Here is an 18,396-nt window from a genome sequence, read left to right on the forward strand (position 1 = left end):
CAATGTGGATGGCCTTCAGCAGCAGAAATATCTCAGGTTTCACCTCTCTCAGCCAAGAACAGAAAGCTGAGGCTGCAGTGAGCACAGGCTCATTAAAACTCGAGAAATTCAGCCTGGTCTGACAAATCTCAGTATTTTTTTTGTCAGGAACACTGGTGTTAAAACCCCTTAACAAGCCTTGACCTGCATTTGGGCTACAAGTGTAGGAGATGCAAAACCCTTTTTCTCTGCAGTAAAATAACATTAAGGGCTTTACAGACTCTTACAAGACACTTGAAGAAGCTGCCTGTCCACTCTCTACTTCACTTACAAATTTCAGATCTATAAGTCAGTCAAGTCTAATTTTTACATTTGAAAATAGACAAAAACTACACAATCACAACACTTCACAGTTCAATAAAAAAAGAGTCTGAATCATGTATCAAAATATTTTATTATAAAAATATGTTGTTCCATTGTTTTTTTGGGGGTTTTTTTTCACAAAGGGAATCGTATCGTGATTTTTTAAACAAACCAAAAAAGTAGGTATAACTTCTACACCACAGAGAACTGTGCATCCACACACATGGACTAAAATCACATGAGACTTATCAGTTTTTAAACGTGATGCTTGTTTTGTTCTTTCCGTTTTTATCAAAGATACCACTTAAAAACACATCCACACACAGAATTTGCGTGGCGTTGGAGAAGGGATTAAATTAATGGTTCAGGGGGTATTTCACAAATCAGAGAGCCAGTTGAGCTAAGGTCAAAGGTGAGCCAAAAGGTCAGTCAGCTCTTCTCTTACTGGACAGAAGAGACCCTGGGCCCAAGTTACCCAGCTTAATGGAAACATCCTGCTGTGAAATAACCCCTGGTCAGGGTCAACCAAGGTTAGGACTAGAAATTTCTGCAAGAGTGTGCAACACAGCATTTACTGCTCTGGAAAAATAATAAGATCCCTTAAAAATATTAAGTTTCTTTGATTTTAGTAAATTGAAAACCTCTGGAATATAATCAAGAGGAAGATGGATAATCACAAGCCATCAAATCAAGCTGAACTGCTTGAATGTTTGCACCAGAAGTAGAATACATTTATCCAAAAACAGTGTGTAAGACTGGTGGAGGAGAACATGCCAAGATACATAAAAACTGATTAAAAACCAGGGTTATTCCACCAAATATTGATTTCTGAACTCTAAAAATGTTATAAATATGAACTTGTTTTCTTTGCATTATTTGAGGTCTGAAAGCTCTGCATCTTTTTTGTTATTTTTTTGTCATTTTCTGCATATAAATGCTCTAAATGACAATTTTATTATTTGGAATTTGGGAGAAATGTTCTCTGTAAATTATAGAATAAAACAACAATGTTCATTTTACTCAAACATACACCTATAAATAGCAAAATCAGAAAAACTGATTTAGAAACAGATTCTGAAGTGGTCTATTATTTTTTTCCAGAGCTGTAAATAGGTTTTCTCAGATCATAAATGGAGGGGGAACACTTTAAATCACAATATTCTATTGATGATTTGTATTTGTTTTATTTCCAGTGTATAAATGCTTACTGCTCAGCTTTACACATCATTTTCTCAGAAGCCAAAGACATTTGCACAGTCCTCACAAGTGTGCTAATACTAATATGCTTGTATGGTGGGTAGGGGTGCGTGTGTGTATGTGTGTGTGTTTAAAAAGAGAGAGAGAAAGCTCTGTAGGAGAAGTTGGTGAAAACGTCAATCTTGTCACTACTGCCTGCTGCAGTCATCACCTGCAAAATCAACATTAGAGAAAAGAATAAAAGGTCAGACACTGGACAGAACACAGCGCACATGCACCACAGTGGCCCAACCCCTTCTTAATATCTCTATCCTCATTTATTTTATTTATATATTATCAATAGAAAATCTCCCATAGAGCTGAACAGATCATTACTGTACTTTATACCCCTACTAAGTTACTAAAGCATGAGCTGAGATTTAGGCAGTGTAGAGTCTCACCCTGTGTTCAGTGCTGCTGAGGTTCAGGGCGAGTGTGTTAAGCGATGGTGAGGTGCAGGGGATTTGAGCCTTCACACTTCCACCAAGCAGACAGTGGGACACATGTGGACCTTCACCTACTGCAAAGATCTACAGAGACAAAAGAGAGGGAAAAAAAAAACAAGTTTTAGCCAGTTAAACACTAAACACCTGATGATTATAGTTACATACTGCCATACCCTGACTTATGGCAGGTCAGTGTATTAAATACAGTGTTTCAGTTCATGTACACTGTATAAATTGCATTGCTGTTTAATTAACTGTAAGGCTAAAGATGCTCAGCAAGATTCCTCAGCTAAATCCGCATTATTTTTCCTAGTGCATCTTAAAAAAAATAGAATATCAATGAAAAGTTACTTTATTTTAGTAATTCAGTTCAAAACGTTAAACTCATATTATATAGATGTATTACACACAGTGAGATATATTTTAAGCGTTTATTTTTTTTTTTTATTGTTAATGATTGTGGCCTACAGCCCATGAAAACTTTATTTCATGTCATCTGCTGGTGTTGGTCCACTGTGTTATATCAAGCCCAAAGTCAGTGCAGTGTTTCCTTACAGCACTTCATGCTTCTCTCTGCTGACAACTTTTAGGGAGATTTCATTTTCCAGCAGGATTTAGCACACTGCCAAAAGTAACATATAGAACAACTTATATAATATTTTGATTTTCTGAGACACTGATTTTTTCATTGGCTGTAAGCCATAATCATCAACAATAAAAAACAAACACTTAAAATAGATCACTGTGTGTAATACATTTATATAATATGAGTTTCGAACTTTGAACTGAATTACTGAAATAAAGTAACTTTTCAATGATATATATATATATATATATACATATATATATACACATATATATACATACTAGTACATTGGCAAAATGTAATTTACTGTTACTCCACAATCGTAAATACAAATCTTGCTTTGTGCTCTCCATCATACACAGCTGTACACATACATTTGTTGACAAGCTGAGAGATACAGAATCAGGATCTGAAGTGAAAGAAGCATGTGGACTGAGGTGGAAGAGTAATATTACAGGATCTTGGCTTACACAGCATCATGTAGTATAGTGATATTACCGCTGCAATAAAGTTTCATAATGCAGTAGCAGCATTCTGGCTCACACTGGGAACGACAGAGATGCCTTTCTGCCAATTTCAGGCAGAGTAATTCTTCATATATAATAAATCTTATAATAAATTATGTAATGTAATGTTTGTAATTATAAAACTAAAAATGCTGAAAGAATTATAATGGCTGTAGTCATAATGTTATGCTTGATCCGTATATAAACAGTACCGATAATAATTTGGACACAGTTTTAATTATTTTAAAACTTCCTGCAAGTCATCCAAAACATAAAGAAAAACATATGAAATTATTTAGTAAACAAAAAAAGTTTTAAACCAACAAGAATATGTTTTATATTTTAGATTTGTTGACAAGCTGAGAGATACAGAATTAGGATCTAAAGAGAAAGAAGCATGTGGTAGAACAATATTACAGGATATTGAATTCATTTGACTACACAGCATCACGCAGGCAGTCACATTACTGCTGCACTAAAGTTTCATACAGCAGTAGCAGCATTCTGTCCAACTCTGGGAATGACAGGATTTTTACTTTCTGGACCTGGACTACTCACCTCTGTGTGTTTACATAGGTTAACATAGGATCTCCAGTGGATTGGGCATTTTACAGAGACTCTAAGACTAGATCAGTGGCTGAACTGCACTTATTAAGGCATTACACATGTTGTAAAGCAACATATGATATTGCAAAGAGTGTTATTAGTGTAAAAATGATCAACAGAGCTCACATGGCATTCATCATTTACACTAGAAATGAATGAAAAAGTAATGGAATGAGACCTTTAAGATACACAACACGCACAGGGAAGGCCTTACCACATCCTGATGAAAGACAGCCTCTCTCTGACAGCCAGCCAGAGGGAAGACAGAGGTAGGAGACATGGAGCGGAGGTGCCAGAGAGAGAGCGACGGTCCCCCACCACACAGCTAAAGAACAAAAAGAAGACAGAAACAGAGGGATCGTTATCAAGGATGTTTCACCCCAGACATCCCCCATGAACAGGCAACATTCCAGATAAGCAGCAGACTGTGGAATAGTGCCGACTGTGAGTGAAGTAGCCAGCATACAGCACATGTAAAAACAATACAGAAAAAAAAGCAACTAGACAAGTCAGAACAGCATCAGTCACATCGCTACTATCTGATACAGAGAGCCCTGTCTATGCCGTCTTTGTTTTTCCCCTTCAAGATGAGACCTCATGTAGTGCACCTCTTACTGGAATTTACACAGAGCATTCAGACACTCCAATGAGGTTCTTTACAACTGTGCTGCCGCAGTTTGATCACATCACACAAATATAAAAAAATGATGTTGTATCCTATTAAATACAGGTTCTAAACAAGCTGTAAAACAGATCCTTCTAACTTTCTAATACATTCACGGAAATGCACCACATAGCCTACCTTTAACTTATAACTTACCTAAAATGTTTTTTAAATACATTTACAATAATAATGTATACTGTGTTGTGTTTCAACATTTCTGGTATATCTATGTATTCAATTTTAATTTATTTATACTTACTTTTTCTTAATTTCTTAATTTCCTTTGAATTTTAATAAAAAAACATGTCTACATGTTTCAACTTACTCTTTCTTTACATTTTCACAAAAAATGAGTTTGTTGACTTAACTTTTTAATTTTTTATATATAATAAATCTTATAATAAAGTATGCAGAGGAACAGAGGGACTACAGTCTGTAATTATAAAACTAAAAATGCTACAAAAAAAAACAACTGTAGTCATAAGATTATGCTTGATTGGTATTTAAACATGTATTTCATTTATTTAAAACATTCTGCATTGTAGAATAATGCTAAAGTCAGACCAAAAACATGGAATCACCCAGTAAACAAAAAAAGTGTTAAATAAATCAGAATATGTTTTATATTTTAAATTCTTCAAAGTGACAACTCTTGACAGCTTTGCACATCTGGTCATTTTCTCAGTCAGCTTTATGAGGTATAGTCACCTGGAATGGCTTTAAGTAAACAGCTGAAAGAGTTAATTACTTTAATTTTTTTGTTTTCTTAATGTCTTTGAGAGCAGGTAGAATCGGTATACAGTGAATAGCCCTATTTGAGTAATGTTTTAATCCATATTTAGGCAAGAAATACTCAGCTCAATAAAAACATACTTAAAAAAATGAAGGTCAGTCAATCAGAAAAAAAATCAAGAATTTTAAAAGTATCAGTCGCAGTGCAGTCGCAGAGACCCTTAAAAAACATTATGATGAAACTGGCTCTCATCAGGACCACCCCAGGAGAGGAAAACCAAGAGTTTCCTCTGTTGCACAGGACAAGTTAATAAGATTTACCGGCTTTAGAAACCACAAGTTAACAAACAGCACCCCAGATAAAAGCACCCAAATGTGTCACAGAGTGTTTTGGTTTGTTTAACACTTTTAAGTTACTACATGATTGCTTATGAGTTCCTTCATAGTCTGGGTGACTTCAGTATTAATTAATAATGTAGGAAATAAATAAAACACTGAGGTGTGTTTAAACATTTCACTGGTGCTGTATATGCATTTGTTTACCCTCCAAATTACGGGTGGAGTAATTGTTTTTATTGTAAATTCATTTTAAGTGAAAAACCGCTGATGTCAAATCTGTATTTTTAGGTCCAGCACAGTGAGGCACATCAGTTTCCTCTGCAGGGATTAATAAACTCCATCTAGTCCAAACTATAAACAGATCTGTCTTCTCCCACCAGCCAAACCTGGTGTTTCCTGCTTACCATCCAATCAGAGTCTGTTGCAAGGCAGCTGATCCACTTCCCGAACTGGGGGCGGGCACATTCCTAACCCACCAACACAGAAAGAGAGAGAGAGAGAGAGAAGCATTTGTTAGCTCTGAAATACCAAACATGAAATACTATAATTACTGCTACAGTATTTGTACTATATTGATAATTACATCTGTTCTGATTAGTCCTACCTCATATTTAAACACCTCGATACAGTGCACCGCCTGCCTGGTCCGGGAGTCTGAGGGTAGAGTTTTTTTTTAATATTTTAGCTACATTAAGTTGCACTAACTGCAAAACAGATATACAAATGCACACATGCTGCTGAACCTATTGACATGAACCTATTGGCACCTTAATGCCTAATGCCAGGTGTGGGGTAAAGAGAATAAAGCAGTGATGGCAAAATTGAACCTTTTGGGAAATTGAATCAAACAAACCAACTGATTCAGAAAAAGATTCAATCTTGTGAGACGTTCAAATCATCATCCATCGTACTGATGTCTCGTGGGCAATCAGGCATTTTACATGTTTGTCTTTAGGTCCAAAATGATCCCAAACAGCAGACCCGGGTAGGTTTTTGAGATCATTTCATTTCAAAAGAATTAACAGTTTGACAAATTATGAAATAAATAAGAAAGCAATGCAACATATGTGATTCTTCTCTACAAAAAGGGTTATGATTTGCATCTCTTTTAAACTGTGGCAATGTTGTTGTTGTGTATAATGTTGACAACAAACACAGTTCTGAGATCAGAAATACTTTTTTTAAAGATTTCTTTTCAGATTTTCTCACAAATTTAGCAGCATTGCCGAGTAGCATCACAGTGCGCTCGGAAGAAAGCTCACAGAGGTGTCCCAATAACTTTATTTCACATTACAAATCAAGAGCTATCTCTGTTTTTTTCTGATCATAGTCAAACTATGAAAAAATATTCTAAACAAAGCTGAGATGCCTTCATTACAACAATCAGAGCTAAACGTTCCACATTTTTTAAATATAACATTAACTCTGTAATAACCAAAACACAACAAACAAGCATTCTTGTACAATTAGCCATTATGAGACTGTTGACATACTTTGAAAAGTAATACATTCTGGAAACACCATTTGCCTTGAACTCACCCCAAATTCTCACAGCCCCATCCTCCCCACCAGAGAGGATCTCCCCCTCTCTCTCCTTCAGCGCCAGGCAGTGGATGTAGTCAGTGTGTCCCTGCAGTACAGACTACAGAGAGAGATTAACAATGCTTTAACAAAATGAAAAGCACACATCATTTAGCAGAAATACTAAAAGCATGTCTAAAATTATGACTAACATGATAAAAAAAAATACAGATTTTTGCAGGAACACCTAGCAGGCTGGGCAATATTATAATATATTTTCTCTTACTGTAATACATTTTTTTATCGTATTGACTATGTATTAACAAGAATATCAAGGACATCATCAGGGCTTAAAAACATTGAGCCACCGTCATTACAAAATTTCGTGATAAATACACTGTATTATGAAACTGTCGTTAAATATCGTAACACATTTTATATTTTAGCATATCACCCAGCTCTGTCAGTGCGTGGTTACATAAATCACAGGAAACAGCATTTTTTTTTTATCTCCACAATTTAGCTATGCCAATTATCCCACCCACTTAGCTGCACTCCCCACATTAACAGTAATGCCCCAACAACAGGAGGTTGAAGACTAGCAAATGCCTCCTCCGATACAGTCAACAACTGCCTCTTACTGCCTCTGCTGTGGATGTAGCTCTGCCGGGCAGCCAGCAGGCTCAGAGGGAAACTAAGCGCCATCAGTTCACAGACTTTCTCAGAGCTCCGGCAGCTAATGGCAAGCTGCATAACCGAGATTCGAACTGTCGATCCTCAGATCATAATGGCAGCTCCTTAGTCCGCTGGGCAATACAGGGCCCTCAGAAATAGCTTTTATATTGTCCGTTTTGATATTGGAATGATATTGTATGGGTAAAAATTAATAAAATTAAATTAATTTTGGACTACATACAGTCCTATTTGTAAGGTTTTCTTATTGCATTGTAACATTATCTAAACATATTGAGAAATTAATTAGTTAGTCATATGCATTACCCAGCCCTATAAATATAGAAATGCACTTTATGAATCTGACCTGCTGTAAGGTTCAAAAAGTCGTTATTATAAATATATTAACAGTTTTTCTAACACCACTTTTTAAGGCTTTGTTCATGTGAAATAATATGGTGGAAGTATTAATTGTGCGCCAACCTTGAAGGTCCCAGTTTCCATGTCCATGATGTGAATGTTATTGTCTCCCCCACCAACTATCAAGCTGTTATCCTGAAAGACAATGAAGGTGACAGAGTGACAGATGGAGAGCACATATGTCTAACAGTTACCTCAATCTCAGCATTACTAAAAAGTCCTTAATCATTGTAACTAATGACTAACAAACATTAATTATTTATGTTTAATTAAATATATTTTTCCCAGAAATATATAAGAAAACTTTATTAATCCGCCTCTACATTAAAATACACTATATGGACAAAAGTACTGGGACACCTGCTCATTTGCCATTTCTTCTGAAATCAAAGATACTAGAATATAAGGGTTTATCCTGTTTACTGTAGGCTTCCTATTAGATTGCCTGGGAGCACTGCTGTGAGCATATAATTTTATTTAACCACAGATGCATAAGGTTAATTGTTATCAGCTCAAAAGGGTCCCATTCGATCAGAAGCACTTCTCTACAGGGACTAACCAAGCTGTGTATGTTTATCTGTGTCAACAATCGATGCTTAAACTTAAAGTACATGAAGTTGTTCATTAGAAGGAGTGTCCACAAACATTTGGATATATAGTACATCCACGACTGTGCATTTAATAGGTGTGCATGTAGATAAACTTACTTTTGGATTGATAATCATAGCATTGATTTCAGGTATTTCAAGACTAGACCTGGAAAAAAGAATTTCAAAATAATTTTAGACACAACCTAAACAGCAGCACTGCGTGTGCAATTGAGTAACACATATTAACGGAGTCAGTGACATACTTGTAATTTGGCCTCCTTGTCCATACTGCTTTGGTGCTCTATGGGGGAAAAAAAAATACTATTATTGATAAGCACAACATTAAACACTTAACTAGTACTAGTGTATGTGGAACATTGTGTTTTTATGCGAACAGGCGAATGAAGACTTTGAAATTACAGAGATCTCTCTTACACACAGTGCAACAGGCGTCACAATGCTTAATATCCTACACCCCACAAACAGTCTATTTTTACAAGTTCCGCCTGCATCGTTTAAATAGTGACGATGTTGGTGAATATATCTATGCAGATGGGCATGATGGTCTCAGAATGAGGTGCATTTAGATAAAAATCTTGGCAACAGAAAACATTCAAGTCATTGGCAGAAAGCATTAAGTCACTATTTCCTGTGTTTCAGTCACAAAAAATATTAAACATTGTGAAACGTTAGTGACCCCTGCTGGGTAGGAATTCTCACACTTAAAAACACAAAAATGGATTCTCAAAAATATTGGGACATTTTGAGTGGATGGAACCGGTTAAATAAAACAATAGATCTAGTGAAATTAATAAAAATAAATTAAAAAAAAGAAAAGATTTAAGTCAGTATTGGACAATAATAATAATAATATAGACATGCAGGTTATCAGTGTAAAAAAATGGGCCATGAGTGTGGAGCTATTCCTAATTATAAGTTTGCAAAGCAAGCAGCATTTTTTACACACTTGCATCTTTTGTACATTTGATCGGTTACCGGGAGGCAGTGTCACCTTGCATTCTTCTGAAAGAAGAAAAATGGCAGGTATTTTGTTTTTTAAAAGCTGATTCCACCCTACATGTCTCCCAAAGCCAAAAAAACACCATAACGGTCCATATTTGTGTAAACTGCAACTTATAGGGGCTCTGTTCAAAGCTGGATCAAAGCTGCCACTATGATCAGGAGATCGCCGGTTTGAATCCTTTTCATGTAGCTTGCCATCAGCTACCAGAGCCCTGGGAGAGCACAACTGGCCTTGTTCTCTCTGGGTGGGTAGATGGCGCTCTCTCCCCACATCACTCCAAATGGTGATGCGGATCAGCACAAGAATCTGTGAGCTGATGTATTGAAACTGAGTTGCTACACTTTCCTCCGAGCGCACTGGATACTCAGCAATGCTACATCAGCAGCAGTTCAACAAGAGGCGGTGGCTGACTTCACATGTATCAGAGGAGGCATGTGCTAGTCTTCACCCTCCTGGTGTTGGTGCATCACTAGTGATAGGGGGAGTCCTAATAGGGGGTGTCTGATCTCACTTGCCAAAAAACAATGTGGCTGTAGGTTTTCATTCATATTCAATACTGAGCTCATACCATCAGCTGTGTAAAGAATAATTCCACTGAAGATTAAATAGTGAAAACCAGGTGTGCTGCAAATGAAAGTGTTACGTGGGTTAAATCTTACTCTCTTGGTGAGCTCCACCCAACTCCATGCACTGATCTCTCCATTCCCTGCACTCAAAAGGTGAGTATCTGTGGAGAGCAGGGCGAACACAGGGCCTTCATGTGCTAAGGGAAAAGAAAAAAAAAGAACAATAAACAATAGTAAATGTAAATTGGTCATTTACTTTTTGTGGCAGCAACTGTAAATTAACTTTTCATGTCAGAACACAAGAGGGAGCAATACCTGTAAAAGTTAGAATGGGCTTCTGGCTCAGATCTGTGGCATCTGGACTCAGTGCTGCTGAGAGACTGCATGGGGAAAAATGATACAATACAATATCAAACAATCATTAAAAATTAATATGAATTAAATAAAAAGATTTCATATTTTGGCTGATTTAAGAGTGCACAATGTATTTTATTTTCTGATACTGATACTAAAGGTTCCAACATGCAACAGTTCCAAACATTCTTCATTTATTATTTCCCCAAAAGCAAATAAAGTGTTTATTTTATCATCATCATTTTAATCTGCTGCAGCTAAAGACTGGAATTTGTTGCAAAAAATCACTTTACACACATTAAGTCAACTTTTAAGAAGTCTAACATGTTTAACTGTTTTGTGACTGAATCTTAGCTCATGTGTGTATGTGGCCCAGTAATCCTACAGCTTTGGTCAGAGTGCCATTATCATGCAATACTGACACTCACAAAATGTCTCTCAGCCAATAACTTTGCAGGGTCAGAACTAGGTGTGGTATAATCTAATATATATTATAGCACTAGTTCTGCCTTTCTTGACCATTTTTGTTATCTTTATTTAGCATTGACCTAACTGTTGAATACAAAGGCCCAGTCTAATTTCTCTTTTGTACCAATACCACTTGTTTTCTTTTTATCCAAGTGGTAAAAATCCTCCCCTACCCTAAAAAATGGAACGACTCTTCAAACAGTAGCACTTCTAATAGGTAACTAGTGGTGCTCTGTAGGCAACTCTCCTGGATAATTTCAGCTACTTTGCTGCTGAACTTCAGTTCAATTCAGGGCATTATACCTCTCTCCCTAAATTAATCACTTTTAACCAATTCTGAAATACTCTAATGAGCATGTAACCTGTTATAGTATGGAACCAACACATCTTATTCAGTGCTTATTAGCTCACCTAAATATGGCGATCTCTCCATAGTTATTACCAGCTGCAAGAAAGCGTCCGCAGGGAGAAAAACTCTGGGAGAACACGGACATGTGGAGAAGCTGTGGAGGGAGAACAGTGTGGTTATTACAATGTGTGTTAACTTGGGAAAGTGAAAAGACTAAGACATTGAAGTTTTTCTTCCAACACTGCTAACTTCTTTTTTTTCTATATCTAATATACGATAAATTGTGACTCAACAGATAATAGCTAAATACATCAAGCAAGATGATCTTCTAAAGAGTTTTTAGTGTTCAATGGCCACCAACAGGTAGAAAGAAAGGGAATGATTGTGTGGCCTAAAAGGTTTAGATATGTCTCTTTTACTGTTGATGGTTATGGCTTAAAGCTAATTAAACCCAAAAATCAGTGTCTCAGAAAATTAGAATATGATATAAGACCACCCAGTATTTTGGCAGTGTGGGCAGTGTGCCAAGTCCTGCTGGAAAATGAAATCTGCATCACCATAAATGTTAACAGCAGAGGGAATAAAGTGCTGTAAAACACCAGCAGATGACCTAGTTCTCCAAACAATCAGTGACCATCAGTAAATTTTGCATTTCATTTAGAAATCAAGGGACCAGAGTCTGGAAGAAGAGTGGAGAGACACAGTCCAAGCTGCTTGAGGTCTAGTGTGAAGTTTCTACAATCAGTGATGGTTTGGAGAGACAGGTCATCTGCTGGTGTTGATCAACTGTGTTCTATCAAGTCTAAAGTCAGTGCAGTGTTTTCCCACAGAATTTTACAGCACTTCATGCTTCCCTTTGCTGGCAACTTTTATGGAGATGTGGAGATATGGGGATTTCATTTTCCAGCAGGACTTGGCACACTGCCAAAAGTACCAATTGGTCTTATATAATATTTTAATTTTCTGAGATATTGACTTTTGGGTTGTCATTGGCTGTAAATCATAATCATCAACAATAAAAGAAATAAATTAAAACAAAAAAAGCATAAATTTCAGAACTTTTCAATGATATTCAATTTACATGCACCTGTACCTAACAAGCTACAAAACTCGTTTATTTTTCATAGTGAAGCTCCTTCAGTCAACTGTGCACCACTGCTAGAATAAAAATAAATTTGGGATGCAGCCATTGTCAGTGCTTGCTCAAAAACTACAGTAACTAGCTAGCAACAACCAACTAAACATATCCTTTTTTTTTAAACCTCTAGAATATAATCAAGAGGAAGATGGATGATCATAAGCCATTAATTCAAGCTTAACTGCTTGAATTTTTGCACCAGGAGTGGCATAAAGTTATCCAAAAGTAGTGCATGAAAACTGTGATTAAAAACCAGGGTTACTTCACCAAATATTGATTTCTGTACTCTTAAAACTTTATGAATGTGAACTTGATTTCTTTGCATTATTTGAGGTCTGAAACCTCTGCATTTTTTTTCAGCCATTTCTCATTTTCTGCAAATAAATGCTCTAAATGAAAACATTTTTACTTGGAATTTGGGAGAAACGTTGTCCGTAGTTTATAGAACAAAACAACAATGTTCATTTTACTCAAACATATGCCTATAAATGGAAAAATAAAAGAAACTGATTCAGAAACTGAAGTGGTCTCTTAATTTTTTCCAGAGCTGTATAGTGAGCTAGATAACCCAGTTAACTGTTAGCTAGCTAACTAGTTGGTTGATATTTCTCCATTAATGAAGCAAGCAAATACTCATAAATAAACAACAGCAACACAAATAAGACCAGACCACCTTTTAGAAAAGTGGTAAATTTAAATCACCCCAGTTTAGCTGAGTTAGTAAATAGAGAAGGTATCTATTAGGTTAGCTAGGTTAGTTAGCGTTAGCAAGGCTATCTTGCCCACTAGAGAGTCAGCAGTGCTAACAGCGGGCGCTGTGCGGTCCTACACCGGGCTCTTACAGGCGGGCTGTAGTGTTTATATGTTTATATGAGCTGTAGGAGAGGCGGTGTGTGGTGTTTACCTCTACAGGACCCATACTGAGAGGAGGAATCGCCGCTGTGCTGAAACTGAGCTGTAAAACCACTGCAGCTCTTCAGCCGCTTCAGTTTAAACACTGTCGCTGGAAAGTGACGTTACAGAGAAAAGGGGCGGGGCTTATGTTCTGATAACCTGAATGAATTACTGAGAAATCAATATAGTAATTTACTCCACTCGTTAAGAGGGTCTCTGAGATATGGAGGTAGATGGTAGATACTGTGGTAATGGGCAGTATATGTGTATATATATACAGCTCTCAGCTCTTGTATATAATCAGCTTCTCTGATTTTGCTATTTATAGCTATAAATAAATAGTTTAATAATAGTTAAAGTAAAACGAACACTGTTTTTTTATTCTATAAAATACAGACAACATTTCTCCAAAATTCCAAATAAAAATATTGTCTTTTAGAGCATTTATTTGAAGAAACTGAGAAATGGCTGAAATAACAAAAAAGATGCAGAGCCTTCAGACCTCAAATAATGCAAAGAAAACAAGTTTTAAGAGTGCAGAAATCAATATTTGGTGGAATAACCCTTTCATGCATCTTGGCATGTTCTCCTCCACCAGTCTTACACACTGCTTTTGGATAACGTTATGCCCCTTCTGGTGCAAAAAAATCAAGCAGTTCAGTTTGTTTTGATGGCTTGTGGTCATCCGTCTTTCTCTTGATTATATTCCAGAGGTTTTCAATTTGGTAAATTTAGCTGTAAATTTAATATATTAACTCCCACATTAGAAATAAAACAATTATTTTTTATATATAAGGTTAGTACACTTCCCAGGTCAGCTTTTGTTTGAAGGACTGTGACATCCCATTAAAATGTATTTATACTTCGTTCTTCATAAAGACAAAACACAACATTTTACATCCATCCAATGTTTTTTGTTTCAAATATTTGTTTACTATTTTGTTTGATTTACAAGTACATAATATACACAAATTACAACAGAGAACCCTCCACCTTTTTCTGTTTTCTAATAAATAAAGTCATGCAACTGATTAAAAAAAACAATAGGTGAACAGTATTGATTTTGTTCTTCCACACAAAAAGTTGGGTATGTGCACTGAGCTGTTTAGTTTCTAATCAGTTTGTTGGCGCAGCTGTTTTTTCCATTACCAAAATATCAGCCTGGCAGAAATTTACCTGACCACACCTCACCTTCAAAACACCACACCCATCAGCATAGATATATTCGTAAACTTGCTATTTTAACAGCACATGGCATGAGACTCTCAAAATCCTTAACAGGTTATATCCATCTGTTCCAGAAAACATGAACAACTGATCCAGTACAAATTTCATGCAATGTATTTTTACACATTTTTATACATTAATGTTTCTACACACTGCCCTTGCTCTGTTTGGTGGAGCAAGATAACATTTAGAATATGTATTTGTTAAATGTGATTTTGATTCATGCCACTTATTATTTCTCAGCTTTTAACAAGCTTGTTAATGATTATTAACGAGTCCATTGTTTTTTCTTCTATGTTTTGTTTAACTAATTGTTGACCGCTGGGTAAGTTGTAAGTTGTAAGTTGTTGGTACTTTTAGAGAAGTTCATCAGTTAAAGCCACAGATTCGTTTTTTTTGTGCAGACCTTGTATATGCATATACATCTCTTGAAGAAACTGAAGACAGAAAAGTTGTACTTACTTTCAATACTCTGTTTTTCGTATTTAACTTTAATATTATTAATTTATTCATTTACAATTTTGTATTTATATCATTTTTTTTTACTTTCAGACTGTGTGAAAAGTTTTAGAACAGACTTAATTCACTGTTGTAAATAAGGGATGTTTATTGAGGGTAAACATATTTTGGTTTTCAAAGAAAATGAAAACATGGACATGCGAGCTTCCACCTTGAATGTGTTTGAGGGTCGGGAGCTTAAAGTTGTAGGACTGTGGCAGTGTGTGTATGTGTGTGTGTGTGTGTGTTTCTTTGAAAGTTGGCCCGTAACTAAGCAAGTGTTAATAATGTGAGATTTAAAGTTTAGGCGCTAGGTGTCGCTATCACATAAACCTAATCTAAAACGCTCCTCATCTCCTTTCCTTCCTTCATTATGCCTACATTCAGAGTTGCCAGGTTGGCGGTTTTTCCGCAAAATTGGGCTTGTTTGAAAATCCAGTTGCGGGTGAAAATTTAGGGGCGACTTTTAAAAATTACCGTGGCAAAAAAGTCACAAGAAACAAACAAAGAAAATCACAGTTTAAATCACAAGAAGATAAAAAATGTTAAAAGAGGAGAAAAGAGAGTTACGGAGGGGCAAGTACAGAAATGAGTAAGTAAAAGTAAGTTTTTTTTTTTGCTAATTATGTTGCTATTAAATGTTCTTGACTGGAATATAAAACTGTTATAAAAAAACTAATAAAATACTGTTACAATATTAGTACTGACTTTAAGATAAATAATTTGTTTATAAATTCCTTATAAACAAAATACTACGTCGTAGTACTAAGTAATAGACATATTTTGGGCTAGTTTAAGCTTCTGAAGAGCAAGTTTTAGACTGACTTTGGGCTGGATATTTTTCTTGGATCTGGCAACCCTGCCTACATTAACGTTCCTGAGCTTTTAGTAAAACATGGCAACTCAAAAAAAAAGACGGAAAATTGACTGCAAATGCAGAAACGTTCAAAGGGAAGTGTGCATATGTCAGGAAAAAGTTGCCATAATAACATACCTGTCAAGTTTTGGACTTAAAAATAAGGGAAATTTTCCGTCACCTGCTTCGAGTCGCCCACCAACCCAACCGAGGTTCAGAATCCCTTATATTTTAAGACAGGTTTACAATAAATCTAAAATAACCACCTGGGAACATTTTACAAACTACAATTAGATTATCAGAATCTGACAGGTCTATCTTTGTTGACACTGAAATGTTGTGGACATTCCTACATATGTAATTCTTATAATACAGCCTAAGTTAAACCCTTTTCTAGACATTTACATGAAATCATCAGCTTTTACAAAAATGACATGGACCAGATATATTGCATAAGTAAATATTAGTCCAAAGGGGCCTAAACAATTAATAATTTAATTAATACTTCTTTCTATTGATCAGTCCAGTCCTGTCAGTCAGTTAATTTCAGCCCTCTTCACATTTTCTCTCTCTCCAGATCAACCATCTCTTCTGCCCCTTCTAAATAATAAATTACACCACAATACTCTTAAACTAGCCCTGAACTAATAAAATAAATACAGTTTCGTTCATTATAGCTTACAGTAGGCCTGCAAACCTAAATTAATAAACACAGTTTGAAAATGAAATAGTTATTGGCTGATCAGGGCAGGTTGAACATCTAATTGTAAAGTTAAGCTAACTGAGTCACAAGCTGTATTTTCTTAAGCACACAGTCGGTTTGATCCGACTGTTTCAGAAACAACGTCATCATAGTTTACATGTTTAGCTCCGTTACCTCGCTATATATCCAGATATGCTTTAACGTCAGCTGCTCCGACTAGCTCTCACAGCGAGGGGGGCGGGGCTTTCCTACATTGCGCTCTGCGAAACCAGGAACCTGATTGGCTGTTTCACCTGAAAGGCGGGACTTTCTCCTTGAACCGGCACTACCATTGGTTAAGAGACACACAGTGACCAGTGCCCTGTCGCCTCAATAGTAAAGTTTTTTTTTTTAATATAATACGGGAAATTTACGGGAAAATACTAATACGGGAGGACGGCGGGAAAGAGGAGTAAAATACGGTAGTTTCCCGGCCAAAACGGGAGACTTGACAGGTATGTAATGAAGGATTATAATATTAAGAGACATTATGAAATGAAACACCAATTTGAAAAATCTTAGTTTACACAACACTATTAATGATAGTAACTCAAGTAAAATGATGTGTAAATGATAATCAATAAAATGTATTATTATAAGAAGTATATTTCATACTATTATTATTATATATTATTATTATATATATATTATTATATATATTTCATACTATTATTATTACAGAGTCTATGGCCGTGACTGTACATATATTTCTCCTTCTGGCCCCAAAAAACAAGCTTGGACACCCCTGCTTTAAACGATGTGAAAAGCTCCTTATTGTCCTTTACTTTAACTCATGAATTTCCTAAGTGATATACTGAACATCCAGAGTTCATCACAGGACAATGTGTGATCTCATTTACAAAATGTTGGTAAAATCAATTACAGCGTGAGGAAAAACATCTAATTTTAACATCTATTTTTGTTACACTTCCCACCAGTTTTAACATTTCAAATGCTCTATTAAATACAAGTTATAAAATGTAATTACTTTGAGCTGTGACATGTAATACAGTGTGATTTTAAACTAAATATTTACAACCATGTGAGCGGGTTATCACAACATAAAAAAATACTAAGAGCTCCTCAATTTATTCAATCTGAATTAATTATTTTAAATCAATATTCAGCACTGGGTATGGGATCTTTTGGTTTAAAGCAAAAATAATATGCTTCTACAAAACAATTATTTTAATAGCAATATGATTACTACTACTAGTTGTAGTAACATTAACAATGATAGAATAAATTATAATAAAACTATTATTTAAGGCTGTAGACAATCACCCACTAGTATTTTTACTATATGGCATGCTACTATTAAATTATTAAGGAAAACCATAGAAAGCACCCAACCAGATGCATGTTTTAAAAACTTTTTTAAAAACAGATTTTTCAATGTTTCCTATGCTGTTTTCAAACAGCATTAAACTTTTTCATGGACAGTTACTGTGCTTCATTAGCACATTTATTGTTTTTTTTTATTATTTGAATGCTACTTTAAATGTCTGATTAGACACCATTTCAATGGCCTGTACTTGTTTCTCACGTTCTTGAATATAGCATAATTAAATGCTTTGGGAGTATTATACAATTTAAGCAGAAGACCATTTTAAAACAAAA

At 35.6% G+C, this 18,396-nt stretch overlaps 1 protein-coding gene across 1 annotated transcript; it reads right to left on the reverse strand.

The window, feature by feature from the left end:
* Positions 1–414: 414 nt before the first annotated feature.
* On the reverse strand, positions 415–13,574 carry thoc6 (THO complex 6). Its single transcript, XM_022677375.2, has 13 exons — positions 13,464–13,574; positions 11,484–11,575; positions 10,566–10,630; positions 10,344–10,447; positions 8,924–8,961; positions 8,778–8,826; positions 8,134–8,205; positions 6,997–7,099; positions 6,062–6,111; positions 5,862–5,924; positions 3,937–4,047; positions 1,980–2,108; positions 415–1,750 (listed from the first exon to the last, which is right to left on the reverse strand). Exons 1-13 carry the CDS (start codon positions 13,476–13,478, stop codon positions 1,670–1,672), a joined length of 972 nt encoding a protein of 323 aa, XP_022533096.2. The 5' UTR covers positions 13,479–13,574; the 3' UTR covers positions 415–1,669.
* Positions 13,575–18,396: the final 4,822 nt, after the last annotated feature.

This window comes from Astyanax mexicanus, chromosome 19 (assembly GCF_023375975.1).
Source record: "Astyanax mexicanus isolate ESR-SI-001 chromosome 19, AstMex3_surface, whole genome shotgun sequence".
Classification (NCBI taxonomy): domain Eukaryota; kingdom Metazoa; phylum Chordata; class Actinopteri; order Characiformes; family Acestrorhamphidae; genus Astyanax; species Astyanax mexicanus.